This window comes from Pimephales promelas, chromosome 8 (genome assembly GCF_988280905.1).
Source record: "Pimephales promelas chromosome 8, fPimPro1.hap1.1, whole genome shotgun sequence".
In the NCBI taxonomy this organism is placed as follows: domain Eukaryota; kingdom Metazoa; phylum Chordata; class Actinopteri; order Cypriniformes; family Leuciscidae; genus Pimephales; species Pimephales promelas.
The window spans coordinates 33,213,435-33,229,156 of NC_142776.1; the positions used below are offsets into that span (position 1 = coordinate 33,213,435).

The window sequence follows — 15,722 nt, forward strand, 5'->3', positions numbered from 1 at the left end:
ATGTAGTCACACTCATTAGCGTGACAAGCATTTTTACTTTAAAAATCACTAGCTTTTTTACATTTAAAATGAACAATGCGTCCACTGCATCTTTATGTTAATCTAAAATATTGTTGGTATCAAAACTTTGTATCTGTTAGCCTATAGTGTACTGCATTAACATGAATGTGAACATTTTTATTATTAACATCAACAAAGGTTAATAAATTTGCTCAGTAGGCCTAATGTTTTCAATCTTTTAGCCATGGACCCCTGGATACAATCACCTGTGCGAGGGCCCCCCAAAAGGCAGCTAAAGACAAAATTAATTAATAATAATAATAATATATATATATATATATATATATATATATATATATATATATATATATATATGCTATACTGTAGATTAATTATTTGTTGATTTAATTTATTTTATTTCAAATTTATTTAATTTAATCAGTGCTTTATTTCAATCAGTGCGACACAAGGATTAATACCGTTGGTTTATCTAACTAGCGAGATATAAATTGACGTTTATTATTTATTTCTGAATTTTCGCATGCAAACCGTTTGTTTATGCTGCGGTTGCGCAGTCATTAAGTGATAAGTAATTACTCGAGTAAAGGTGAGTTTAACTTCAACATAAAAGTTATTAAATCAGCAATTTGAACAAACAAAGAAGTTATGTAAAATGAATATGCTGTGAATTGTGCGTATTATGGGCGTGAAAGACTAGAGCTCTCGTTCGACGGGCTGTATTTCCTGCGTAACTAACGTATCTAAGTCCACCGGCAGGCGGCGCACAGTGGCAGGACAGTAACACAGTAGCCGTCGCCGACTGTCTACCTCATCTTTCTATAAACAACCCGAAACGACATCGAGAGGTGGAGCCGCCGCGCTGACAACTGTCAAAAGACCCTTCCTGATAAGAAGAGCTCTTCCGTCCTCATAGCATCTTGTCGTATCGCTTTCGAAACCGTTATAAGCCACACAGTTGAAGCGAGTATACCGTATATTCCGAGTAAGTTATACGACGTATCTTTCGCTATTCCGTTATTGCGGAGCCGTTTCGGATGAGCGGTTCGCACTTTGACAGGTTTTGACAGGCTGCATGTCTTCCTGAAGACCCACTTATAAGGTAAGAGTGTGTGTGAACTGAACGCTAGCTTACATTTTCAAAAGCATCGTCTAGTTGCGTGCTATTATGGGGCTAGTCGTGGCACACGAGCTGTAGAAATGATGCTGATGGAGCATTTCAAAGAAATGTGCTACAAACTAATTACACACGCTACAAATATATGTAGCTACTAGTAAATATAGTGCTACAACTATATACTAAATACACGTATTTTCATGCAAAGCTGTATAGCAACGTAATGTGTAGCAGTTGTATTCTCATTTGGGAAGTCTGTTGTTGTTATTCATCAAAGAATGCTATTCCGTCCCAGAAAACATTTAATTTGCATCCACGTCAAGGAAGTGAAACAGATCTGACCTCGTTTTATAAAGAAACCTTCCTTTGTGGTTAAAACTGGCGCTAATATCAAGAGAACCGCCAAACTTTTGCAAAGCAAGTTAAAGGAAACTTACTTTGCCTCTTTACCACAGTTTAGGCTATAACGGATTGTTTGTATTTGCATTGATACTCCGGTTAGTGCTAATATATATGTATAATATACTATTTGTTGTTGGCCATACTTTACTTTTACCTTTAACCTAGTATGTATACGTAAGTTTTTTTTTTTTTTTTTTATGCATGTATTGGATGAAGAGAGGAGAGTGAAAATAGATTCACAGGTCCAACAGTTTACAAAAAAAAAAAACATGTTAATCATGTGTTACAAAACAAAAGAGAGAATGATGAACTCAATGAAAGCAGCAGAGCTGTGAAACAACACTGTCAGTTTGAAAATAGCCATTAGAGGGATTATTAGCTAAAGACGAGGATTTAGTTTTAAAGCACTGGAAGTGTTGCATCAAACAGCCTGAAGAGCTATTTACTTAAGCTCTAATGAATCGTTTCTATTTTGCTTGACTTAAAAGCACCTATTTCTCTTTTAAAATGTATAGGTTGACAGATACTGATATATCCGGATAGCTGTATAAACTCGGTTATACAGTACTTTGCATCTTGTCTCACCTTTGTGTTTTCCTCCAACATTGTCCATTGAGTAGTTTGTAAGTGTGCAGGCATGTTTTTAATGCTTCTTGAGATTATTAGTTGAATCAGGATTAAGGATTTGTAGGGGGAAAAAGAATAGGTGCTTTCATTACAAATCATAAATGCTACCGCTGTATTAAAAGAACAGGAGCACCTCCATTCTCCATTCGCACAGAACTGGATTCCTAGCTAATTCAATTGTAAAATGCAATCTGTTGTTGAGATTAACCATAATTATCTTACTAAAGGGACTTAATATAACTAACTAAAGGGGAAGTGGAGGTCTGTGGTTTGCTCCACGTGTTCTCCTTCAGGTAATCTGCTGCTAAAAGCTCCGTCACCCTGCACGAGACAAGCCTGCCGTTTGAGATTAGAAATTACGCAAAGATCAGTATCGCACTGCGAGAAGCTGTGGAATATTAAATGTCACGTTTATTGTGGTGTTTTTTATTTTGGTCATCTGATTCGCATGAGTCATGAGTGTTTGCTAATGAGTAAATGTAATAATAAAGAGGGGACACTATGGGGACCTAAATATGAGCAGGAGTACTACAACTCTTAGCGATGTTTAAGTTATCAATAACCACTTATAAGTTAAATCACTTTTTACACAATCTAAATGTGTTCTACAGTGAGTGATGTCAAGGCGAAGCACAAGGTTAGGTTCCAAAGGGACGACCTTTCCTGATGATGACGCTGCCAGCACCAGCTCCACTGAAACCACTGGCCATGTCTCTTACAAAGAGAGCCCAACCAGGTGTGTTTGTATGTGCTGGAGCTCTCAGTACATCAGATACATCGTTTAATTAATGGCAGTGAACCTGAGACAGATGCTTTCCTGCAGGATCTTCAAGAAGAGGACCGGTCGCAAGAGCACAGGGAGTGTTTCCCGTAACTCCAGTCGCGCGAGCAGCGTGACTCCGATACAGACCGGGCAACGCACTGACCTCACTGCCACTGGAAATAAAAATGGTTAGTTTCTACTCACACAGAAATACACACACATATTGTATATAAATAGATATTTATATACAGTATGTGTATGTCAAACAGAAGTTCAAGCATGTTCACTGTGCGATTGCATGTATATATATATATATATATATATATAGGTTTCACTTTATTTTGACGGTCCCTTTAAAATATTCTGCTGACTGTAAGCAACGTTGCACCTATATGTCTACTAACTCTCATTAGAGTGTTTGTAGAGTATTAGTAGACTGGTAGGGTTTGGGTTAAAATAAGTTGACATGTACTTGCAAAGAAACTTTTCTGCTAACTCTATATTATTTATAATCCATCAGACATTGTACTGACTGTTGAATGTCTGTTGGATTATAATTAATATAGAGTTTTCAGATATTAAGCAGACAGACTTAGATAATAGAAAGCTTTTGCAACATAATAAATGTCTATACTTTAACTTTTGAACAATTTAATGCATCCTTGCTGAATAAAATCATTAATTTCTTTCCAAAAAAAAAAAAAAAAAAAAAAAACCTCTCACCCCAAACTTTTGAACGGTAGTGATAATGTTACCAAAGCTTTCCATTTCAGATAAATGCTGTTCTTTTGAACTTTCTATTAATCAAATAATCCTCAAAAAAATTGTACACAACTATTTTCAACATTGATAAAAATAATAAATGTTTCTTGAGCATCAAATCATCATATTAGAATGATTTCTGCAGGATCATATGACACTGAAGACTGGAGTAATGATGCTGAAAATTCAGCTTTACCAACACAGAAATAAATAGCAGTTTAAAATATTCAAATAGACAACAGTTATTGTATTATTTCACAATATTACTGTTTTCCTGTATTTTGGACCAAATAAATTAAGCCTTGTTGAGCAGAAGTGACTTTTTTAAAACATTTAAAAATCTTACCGTTCTATTAATTTTGGCCATATATTTATATGGCCAAAATTAATATATATATATATATATATATATATATATATATATTAAACTGTATATATATATATATATATATATATTAAACTGTATATATATATATATATATATATATATATATATATGTTTATATATATATATATATATATATATATATAAACACACACACAGTATATGTAAATGAATACATGTAAAATCTATTAACATGTATTTTAATTTACTATGAATAATCTAATAAATAATGATGATGTATAAAATAAGTAGTATGTAGTATTTTATCTATATATACTGTCTCTGTGTTTCAGGCATGCCTGTTGCTGGATTCTCCTCTGGATATTCCTCTGCTGAGGAGCATTATGAACAACCCATAAATTCAAACCCTGGTAAGTGTACATTGATCATTTTATAAACGAAAAATAAATGCTGGTCCTTTTTTGAATTTGTAGAGAGTGTTGTAGACATTTTGACAACTTAATTTTCCTTTTCTCTAGGTTTGACCCCGTCTGGAGCTGAACCAGGCTTTGGCATTCGTGACGTGTTTCACTCTCCAGGTACTGCATGTTTAAACCCTCTAACATGAACAATCACTCTTTTTCTCTTGCAGTAGTCATGTGCTCATGTGTGTGTGTGTGTGTGTGTGTGTGTGTTGCAGCTCAGGCTCTGGTTATGCTCTACTGGTGGCTGGGCACTGCGTGGTACAGCCTCACCTCACGACTGTCTCTGATCAATGTGTTTCTGCTCAGCAGGTACAGTGCTCTGTGTGTGTGTCGTTATTACATTAAGAACATGTATGATAGTTATGCAATAACTCTCTGTAACTTGCCTGGGATTTCCAGGCCTAGAAATGATTAAAAACATAAATGAATGCAGTGAATTAATTTGTTTCTAGGTACGCTCAGCTCTAAAACCTTTTAATGGCTTGCTCTTTCTTTATACTACAAATAAACATTTAAGAACATTTATTTTTCCATTATTTCTCTGTAGATGCACAGCAGATATGAGAAAAGCTATCCTACTGGTTCTCCTTCTCATCTTTCTCATTTTTGGTGAGACAGCTGATGGAGTTTTTTTTTTAAATATCAAAAATGATAACCCAAGAACCTTCAAGACTGTTCAAAATACTTAGTAATTTAATTACTCATAGAGTTATCAAGAAACATTAATTTGCATTTACCTATTGCAGGAATATGGTACTGGTTCCCGTTTGCTTCTCGCTCTCCCGCTCATGTGGTTGTTTCCAGGACTTCATCTGTCAAACACACAGACAGACCTGTGAAAGCAACGTTTGATGTGAGAAGAACATCAAGCCCTCAAATAGCTCCTGTTTCATAATGCTCAGTTATTCCATGTTTCTCTTAAATGTACTATTATTTTAGTAAATGCAATTTTTGATCTTTCAGGACCAACTCCAACATGCCAGCCTGTCTAACTTGAAGGATGAGATCGCCAGCTTGCACGAAAGGGAGGAGAACCTGATGGTAATTAAACTCTAATCATCACAATCATCAAGTCTGTTAAAAAGAAAGTGTCAAGTCACCTTATTATATAATACAGATTATTTGAAAGCAGCTTTATAGAGGCAAATCAAGGCAATAGTAACCCTAACCAGTATTGGACTGTCAAGTTCATAATTTATCAAATAAGTTCAGTTCAGCTACTGTATATGAGTTATAAAGCAGCCCTGCAAAAAACATCCAGCACATAGACTAGACAAAAATGCATCAGGTGACAGAAATGAAGGTTGAAACAAAATATCGGTCCCAATTTCTTTCTCTTTGACCATCTGTGATCTCAGAGAGACATCGAACTACTGAAGATGGAGAGCGCAAAACAGAAGGTCAAATCTGAGGTGAGGAAACGAAACTTTCACATTTTCTTTGATCATTTCCACTCGCTGTGAAACGTCATCCATCTTCCTTTCCACCTCGTCTGTTTCTTTTGTCATAGCAACAAAGCACAAAACAGGAAATGATGTCATCCACCTAATTTGTGTGTTTGTGTTGTCTCCTAGATGCTGGAAACGGATCTGAGGTCTATGAATAAGCAGATGATGAAGTCAGTGTCTTTTCTAGACTTTTTTTTATGTTTAGTCTTGTGTGTGTTGCATCATTATTATTTGATCCAGTGACGGCATATGTTGAATGTTCCCTAGTGTCGAGTCTGAGCGCGGGCAGCGGATTTCTGAGCTGAAGTCCAGTCTCTCAAGTCTTCATTCAGCTCAGAACCTTCTCAAGGAAAGAGTTGATGCTCATGACACTCTCAACACCAACGTAAGGACACATGCTTTTAGCTCTTTTGAATTCGGCGCAGAGATTTGCCTGTGACGGGGTTGCAAAGTGCAATTACTTAAAGATCAATTATTCCTTCATGTCCTTTCTTCTGCAGCTGAGAGCAGAGCTATCCGATTGGCTAATAACAAACCTGAAAGATCCAAGCTCACTGGACTCAACTATAGTGCTCCGGCCTGAGCTGCAGAGGGCGCTAGAGGATCTGGAGAAACGCATACTAGATAAACTAGTGCATGAGAAAGAGAGCGGCAGAGACATCTGGAGGACTGTGGGAGAGACGCTGCACCAGGAAGGAGCCGGAGCCGCCACGATACAAGTGTGTGTCGGAGAGAGAACAAATTCAGACGTTTTTAGGGCAGTCTGAAGTTTACATGAGGATCATGATGTCTTTTAATGGGTGTTTTTTTATAATGTATAACAGGATGTGAAAGAAATCGTCCAGAGGGCAATTGGTCTGTACAGGGCAGATGGGATTGGATTGGCTGACTATGCCTTGGAATCTTCAGGTACAAATTTCCTGCATGAAAACTTGTTCATTGACTATATTATACTTTCGAATGATACTTTTTTTTGCTATATATAGTAGGTAGTCAACCTGAATGCCTATAAGTTGCATTTCAAAGTATGTTATGAAAGAAATCCCTTAAGATCACCAAGGCTGCATTTCATTTAATAATAAAAAAAAAGCAATATTGTGAAGTATTGTCAAAATTGAAAATAACTTTTCCATTTTAATATATTTCAAAATGTAATTTATTTCTGTGCCGGCAAAGATCAATTTTCAATACCATTACATAAAAACATGATTTACATTTATATACATCATACTTTTATATAAATGCTGTTCTTTTAAACTTTCTATTCATCAAAGAATCCTGAAAAATAATTTCCACAAATATTAAGCAGCACAACTGTTTTCAACATTGATAATAATGATAAATGTTTCTTTAAGCAGCATATTAGACTGATTTCTGAAGGATCATGTTATTTTAAAGTGTAATAATAATTCCCAACATTAGTTTTACTGTATTTTTGATTAAACAAATGCATCCTTTGTGAGCATAATTCTTCCATACACATTCAAAAATCTTTATTGTACAAGTCTCACTGTGTGTGTTTGTGTAGGTGCCAGTGTGTTAAACACTCGTTGCTCTGAGACATATAAGACCCGATCTGCGTGTCTGAGTTTATTCGGCATTCCTCTCTGGTATCATTCAGAAAGCCCTCGTACTGTTATACAGGTAACCCACACGCTCTCAAATCACACCGGCCACCTTCAGTGTAACACATCTGACTATCAGTGTGTGTGTGTGTTGTAGCCGGAGCTGTATCCCGGGAAGTGTTGGGCGTTCCGAGGCTCCCAGGGTTTCTTGGTGATCGCACTATCTTACACAGTAAGAATCACTCACGTCACACTCGAACACCTTCCCAAAGAGCTCTCGCCGACGGGACGCATTGACAGCGCGCCGAAGGACTTCGCTGTCTACGTGAGTTGATATTCCAACTTTTTTCTTCGTCTTCATAAAAATGATAAAACAACCGCATTGAGATTCCTTGCCTGTCCTGTGTTCAGGGTATGTCTAATGAGACTGAAGTGGGAAAGTTGCTAGGGACATTCATGTACGACCAGGACGGAGAACCCATTCAGACTTTCAAGCTTCCGGTGAGTTAAAAATAGTCTTAAAGGAATAGTTCACTTTGAAATTAATTTTTGATATGTTTTAGCTTACCTCAAGGGCATCCAAGATGTAAGTGTCTTTGCTTCCACAGTATTTTCAATTTTGATATTTTTAGGTCAAACCGTTCTTGTATGTCATATAATGCAGGTCTATGGTCACCACCTCAAAAAGCATGCACAGAGAAGTCCAAATTAAACATAATTTAATGACTCATAAATGTAAGTACACATTGATGGCCTAAGACACCGATCAAGAAAACAATCAGTTTTTATGTTCGTCTGCGTATTTGACGCAGATAGAAGCGCCCGCGCCCTCAGATCACTTGGACGTGACTGTGATTACAAGAGGTAAAAACTATATAAATACTGTTAGTTTTCTCACACAAACCGCTCGTTTCGTGTCTTAGGCCATCAATGTGTACTTACATTTACGAGTCATTAAATCATGTTTCATTTGGACTTCTCTGTGCATGCTCTTTGAGGTGGTGACCATAGACCTCCATTATATGACTGATAATCAAAATTGAAAATACTGTGGAAACAAAGACACCTACATCTTGGATGCCCTTGAGGTAAGCTAAAACATATCAAAAATTAATTTCAAAGTGAACTATCCCTTTAATATGTCTATTAGTCATTCTGTAAGTGTGACCTAGATACATTTTTGTGAATTCATCCTAAAATTGTTCCTGTTTTGTCTCCTGTAGGAAGCCTCAGATAACTACAGCATGGCAGAGCTGAGAGTCTTAAGCAACTGGGGTCACCTGGAATACACATGTGTGTATCGCTTCAGGGTTCACGGAGAACCTTCACTCTGAGAGATCATTCGCTCTTGGTTTACGTTATGCAAAAAAAAAGCTCAAATGCACTGGACTCTTAGAGAAAGAATCAGACAGCTTCCTAATGTACAAATACCAAAAAAAAGCGCACACGTTCGACCGATATTAGAATGAAGATTGTTCGCCCTCTTAATAAATATTCAGTTTGCATTCCTCCAACATTCATTTTCAGGCAAGTGCTGATAGGAGATTTTAGTTTTTTAGTGATTTATTTATTTATTTTATGCAAGAGGGCCAGGCTTAAAGGGATAGTTCACCCAAAAATTAAAATTCACTCATCCTCAAGTTGTTCCAAACCTTTATGAACAAAAAAAAAAAAAAAGATTTTGAAAAAAATGGAAAGAAAATACCATGAGGATCAACAGCCAATACATTTTTATAAAAATGTATTGTTCAACAGAAGAAAGAAACTTGGAACAACTTGAGTAAATGATGACGCAAGTTTTCTTTTTGGGTGAACTATCCCTTTAAGTTATGTGCAACAGTAAATATGATTTATAAAGCCGGATGAAGGACAAAAAGTGTCATGCTTAGCTAGAATTACTATAAAGCAGCATTTGTGTTGTTTTGCTCTGCCTTTTACATTTGTTTTAACCTCACTATTGTGTTTTGTAATGTTTATTCACGTCATTGTAGAACCATATACCTCTTGAGAAGCTCGTAATAGTTGATTGTTTGGGTACGTCCTTATGGATCGACGCTGTTTGCTTTGAGCAGCGGTTGGGATTGCACTCTGAGACTGTTGTTTTCCGCCCTGGTGACGAGTACACGTGTGTACGGTGTATGTCTCCTCTGCGGGACGGGGGAGGTGTGGAGTCAAACTCAGGTTTTGGGTTTTCAAACCAAAGTGCTCTTGAAGGTCACACTCTTGTCCTCTGTGTATATGTGTGCTTGATCTCGAATGCTTACTTAAAGGGTTAGTTCACCCAAAAATGAAAATTAAGTCATTAATTACTCACCCCCATGCTGTACCAATCCTGTAAGACCTTCGTTCGTCTTCGGAACACAAATGAAGATATTTTTGATTAAATTTGAGAGCTGTATAACTACCACATTGGCTCCTAAGGGACTGCCTCTTGACGGCCCAAAAGATCAATGAAGAAAATGTTTAAATATCCCAAGTGACTACCGTGGCTCAATTATATGTTTATCAAGCGACGCGAATACTTTTTGTGCGAAAAAACAAACAAAAATAACGAGTTTATTCGACTATTTCTTTTCTTCCTTGTAGGCCAGAACGAGACTTCCTTATAGATTTCCACGACGCATGCGCGAGAATTGCGATCTAAGCTGGTGTAAGCTGGTGTGAGCAGATCGCAAATCTCGCGCATGCGTCGTGGAAATCTAAGGAATTCTCGTACTGGCCTACAAGGAAGAAAATAAATAGTCGAATAAACTCGTTATTTTTGTTTGTTTTTTCGCACAAAAAGTATTCGCGTCGCTTGATAAACATATAGTTGAGCCACGGTAGTCACTTGGGATATTTAAACATTTTCTTCATTGACTTTCTGGGCCGTCAAGAGGCAGTCCTTTAGGAGCCAATGTGGTAGTTATACAGCTCTCAAATTTACTCAAAAATATCTTCATTTGTGTTCCGAAGACGAACGAAGGTCTTACGGGGTTGGTACAGCATGGGGGTGAGTAATTAATGACTTAATTTTCATTTTTGGGTGAACTAACCCTTTAACTCCTTGAAGGTATAAATATGTGCATCGTTTTATTTGATTTATTAGTATTTTATTTTGGCATCCTTCTACATTTCTCATCAAGCTTAATAGAGCTCTGATGTTAATTTGGCAAAGTTTACATGAAGTTTCTGTAACATTATTTGATATTATTTTGTAAGAAAAATGTTGTTTTTTTAAATAAATTTAAGATGGTACACAATATGGTGTGAATGCAAATGCATGATTTCGAGTTGTGCACATGAGACATTTTCATGCACATCTGCATGTGTAGTACTGCCCTGATCTTTCATGCTTCGTTTCATTATTCATAATACATCAGCCAAATCATTTGCATGGTTTTACACACAGGCAATTCAGGAACATACTTCAGACCTAGATTAAATTTAATTTGACTTCAAATTCTACCTGCAATGCACTTTTTTTGTTTTTATGACCCTGCAAGTTTGATAAAATTATCAAAATATAAGGAAAATATTCTAGAGCTACAGGTTTTATTTTACTATGCAAACACATACACACACAAGTATACACTCACCGGCCACTTTATTAGGTACACCTGTCCAACTGCTCGTTAACACTTAATTTCTAAGCAGCCAATCACATGGCGGCAACTCAGTGCATTTAGGCATGTAGACATGGTCAAGACAATCTCCTGCAGTTCAAACCGAGCATCAGTATGGGGAAGAAAGGTGATTTGAGTGACTTTGAACGTGGCATGATTGTTGGTGCCAGAAGGGCTGGTCTGAGTATTTCAGAAACTGCTAATCTACTGGGATTTTCACGCACAACCATCTCTAGGGTTTACAGAGAATGGTCCGAAAAAGAAAAAACATCCAGTGAGCGGCAGTTCTGTGGGCGGAAATGCCTTGTTGATGCCAGAGGTCAGAGGAGAATGGCCAGACTGGTTCGAGCTGATAGAAGAGCAACAGTGACTCAAATAACCACCCGTTACAACCAAGGTGGGCAGAAGAGCATCTCTGAACGCACAGTACGTCGAACTTTGAGGCAGATGGGCTACAGCAGCAGAAGACCACACCGGGTGCCACTCCTTTCAGCTAAGAACAGGAAACTGAGGCTACAATTTGCACAAGCTCATCGAAATTGGACAATAGAAGATTGGAAAAACGTTGCCTGGTCTGATGAGTCTTGATTTCTGCTGCGACATTCGGATGGTAGGGTCAGAATTTGGCGTCTACAACATGAAAGCATGGATCCATCCTGCCTTGTATCAACGGTTCAGGCTGGTGGTGGTGGTGTCATGGTGTGGGGAATATTTTCTTGGCACTCTTTGGGCCCCTTGGTACCAATTGAGCATCGTTGCAACGCCACAGCCTACCTGAGTATTGTTGCTGACCATGTCCATCCCTTTATGACCACAATGTACCCAACTTCTGATGGCTACTTTCAGCAGGATAATGCGCCATGTCATAAAGCTGGAATCATCTCAGACTGGTTTCTTGAACATGACAATGAGTTCGCTGTACTCAAATGGCCTCCACAGTCACCAGATCTCAATCCAATAGAGCATCTTTGGGATGTGGTGGAACGGGAGATTCGCATCATGGATGTGCAGCCGACAAATCTGCGGCAACTGTGTGATGCCATCATGTCAATATGGACCAAACTCCCTGAGGAATGCTTCCAGCACCTTGTTGAATCTATGCCACGAAGAATTGAGGCAGTTCTGAAGGCAAACGGGGGTCCAACCCGTTAGTAGCATGGGGTACCTAATAAAGTGGCCGGTGAGTGTATATCATAGAAGATAAAAAGCTCAGAGGAAAAGGAAAACATGACTACAACATAATCAGTTATTAACATTATATTGGTTTTCTCTTGTTTCTGCATGTTCGTAATTTCTTTAAATGGCAGCCTGGCCAAAAATTATGTCTGCGCAATTTGTCAGGTAGAAATATTGTAAATATAGTAGAATATAGTATAGTAAAATATTGACTCCAAGCACGACTACGTAAATGAGCAAACCTTTAAAGCTACACTGTGTAACTCTTTTAGTTTACTCTTAGCTAAAAAAAACACTTAGTTCTTTCAAAAATATATGTACTCATTAATGTATATTTACTTCGTTCAAGTAGGCATAATAAAGTATTCTTGTGAGTGTGTATAATATGCATAGACTGTAAATAATATGCCACTGAAAACACATACGGGTAAGGGGTTGTATGGTTTCTAATGCCGTCTCAGAGACAGATCTATACATAACAATATAAGATTGGTATTAGATTTGTTAGACTATAAACACCTAATTAAGGATGATGGAATTATTCTTTTTTTGGACTTTTACAAGGCCTTCGACATGGTCGAACATAGATTTCTTTTAAGGACTCTGGAGTGTTTTGGGTTTGGGAATAAATTTATTGACATAATCAATATTCTATATACAGACATCAATAGCTCAGTGTCTCTGCCATTTGGAACATCTAAACGCTTTGATATAAAGAGAGGCATTCGACAAGGTTGTCCAACCTCACCTTTGTTATTTATCATTGTAGCCGAATTACTAGCTATCCATGTTAAAAATAACCTGAACATCCAACCCCTAAATGTTATGGGAAATTCATTGGTAATAAGTCAACTGGCAGATGACACCACACTTTTTTTAAAGAATGCAAGACAAATTCCAGTGGCATTAAAAGAGATTTCTTTGTTCTCTAAAGCATCTGGTTTAAAGTTGAATATGGAAAAATGTGAAATTATAACTATTCAAGACCATGACATGATTAATATGTACAATATTCCAGTTAAAAATGAAGTCAGATATTTGGGTATTATAATTTCAAAAGATAAAAAGGTTAGAGAAACATCCAACATACAAAATATCATTCAGAAAAATAGAACTATTCTTAACAGTTGGCTTCAAAGAGACTTATCTGTTTTTGGACGCATTTTACTTACTAAAATGCAAAGCTTGTCAAGGCTTACCTACCCAGCCTACTCACTGGATATACCTGACAAATTAATTAAGAAGATCAATCAAGATAATTTCAATTTTATATGGAAAAATAAATATCATTATATAAATAAAAGTGATACAGTGAAATCTGCCAAAGAAGGGGGGTTAAATGCCATTGACTTTGACCCAATGAATGGTACCATCAAATTAAAATGGTTACAAAATTTTATTATAAAAGGTGATAATTTTTGGTTTGATTTCCCCTTCAAAATCTTCAAAATGTTTGGTGGTATACATTTCTTGTTAAGATGTGACTTCAACATTTCCAAACTACCAATTAAGCTTTCAACTTTCCATCAACAGGTTCTCCAATACTGGAAACTCATATACAAACATAACTTTACTCCTCACACGGTCCCAATATGGAATAACAGGTGTATATTGATTAAGAGAAGATCTTTTTTCTACGGTGAATGGATGGAAAAGGGTGTCTGGTCGATTGTTCATTTATTGGATAATTATGGTAACTTCTTAACATATGATGTCTTCATCAAGAAATACAATCTGATGTGCTCTGAGAGGCAATTTAAAACTGTAATTCAGGCAATCCCACAAGCTCTGATCACTTTAGTAAAAGGCATGCTAACATATTCTGTGGTTATTCCTAGGGAGCCCACCTTAACCATAGATGCATATAATTTCTTAGATAAAAATAAATGTAATAATAAATTTTTTAGAAATGTTCTCACTTCGATCTGCTTCCCTTCACCATTCAAAAGAAAACATATCTTCGAGAAATTCACCAGCAATTGTTTAGTGAAGATAAGAACCAGTTACCTTTCTTTTCCTATTTCACCGAAGGTAAAAGAAGTTCACTTCAAAGTGATGAATGAGATTTATCCATGTAACAACTTCTTGCATCAAAGATTTAATATGGATGTGAATGTTTGTACTTTCTGTAATTCTGATATTGAAACCGCTGAACATCTTTTCTTCTCTTGTAATGTAACCCAGACCTTCTGGGATGCTTTCCAGTACTGGATCACGTATGATACACAAAATATTCCAAATTTAACATATGAATACATTAAATTTGGACTTCAAATTGAGAACAGAAAAACTGAGTTTGGAGTGAATAATCTGATTTTAATGGCCAAATATTTCATACATAAATGTCGATTTCTTAAAACATCCCCTGTTTTTAATGCCTTTCTAAATGATATAATTCTGTATAAACAATCCCTGAAATACTGTAAAACAAAAAAAGCCCTAATTTTTAATGAATACTTATGCAAACTTAGTTCCTAGTGTCTACTGCTGAGTCTCTTGTTTTTTTTTTTTTTTTTTTTTATTATTTTATTTTATTTTTTTTTTTTTCTTTTACAATGTTGTACTCCATGTTCAATTCATGTTGTAAGATTATCTGAAGACGGTTGTGATGTGCCTTGTTGTATGTTTGATATAAGATTCAATAAAAAAAAAAAAAAAAAAAAAAAAAAAAGTTTCTAATGCCGTCGCCAGTTGGCCCTCCATCTTGAAAGTACATTAGCCAAAGAGGGACAAACCCGTTAATTCAAGCTTCGCCTTTCGTGTTTAAGTTTGAGTTAACACTCATGGACGAGGTCGAACTGGAAGCCATGTTAGTCTTGGACTACATTGGCCACCGTAGGAGTTAAAACGAAATCGGAATTGAGAGGAACAGAAACTAATATCAGAGAATGTCTAATATTCACTGGATGGTCATATACCTTTTCACCGCTGGATGGGGGTAAATCACACAGTGTAGCTTTAATCATATTTAATTAAAGGATGAGGATGCAAATAAGGCAGACATGATCACTTTTAGCCACTACTGTGTGTGTGTGTGACACACACACAGTACACACACACACAGTAGTATCTCTAATGCTAAAATAGATGGTAGTAATAATTTCACTCACATTTCTCATAAGTTGTTTTGTCTCTTCATTCCCTTGTGTGGGCACATCTATACAAATCCAAAACAATGGTCGGAATCCGGTTTCATTTATCCATGACTGACCAGAGAATTTCACCACACCCTCACACACGCTTTGTTCTGAGAGGCCAACGCTTAACTACAGTACACTGCAGGAATTCATTTGCTTTTCTGATTTACAAATTAAATAGTTTAGCTTGCTTTTCATGAGGGTCCAGATGTCTGCAGCTCTAACAGGTGATCATCATCAGACAATCAGCTCGAGCGGCGCTACTAGAGAGCTCTCCTAAATGACGCCAGTT

At 36.7% G+C, this 15,722-nt stretch overlaps 1 protein-coding gene across 1 annotated transcript; it reads left to right on the plus strand.

Annotated features, from left to right (window-relative positions):
- Positions 1–547: 547 nt before the first annotated feature.
- Positions 548–9,131, plus strand: sun2 (Sad1 and UNC84 domain containing 2). The gene is made up of 18 exons (XM_039692176.2): positions 548–1,120; positions 2,776–2,900; positions 2,988–3,115; positions 4,368–4,445; positions 4,554–4,613; positions 4,715–4,808; positions 5,047–5,108; positions 5,246–5,352; positions 5,463–5,540; positions 5,858–5,911; positions 6,074–6,117; positions 6,215–6,332; positions 6,448–6,666; positions 6,772–6,856; positions 7,476–7,591; positions 7,670–7,837; positions 7,924–8,013; positions 8,736–9,131. Exons 2-18 carry the CDS (start codon positions 2,782–2,784, stop codon positions 8,844–8,846), a joined length of 1,731 nt encoding a protein of 576 aa, XP_039548110.2. The 5' UTR covers positions 548–1,120; positions 2,776–2,781; the 3' UTR covers positions 8,847–9,131.
- Positions 9,132–15,722: the final 6,591 nt, after the last annotated feature.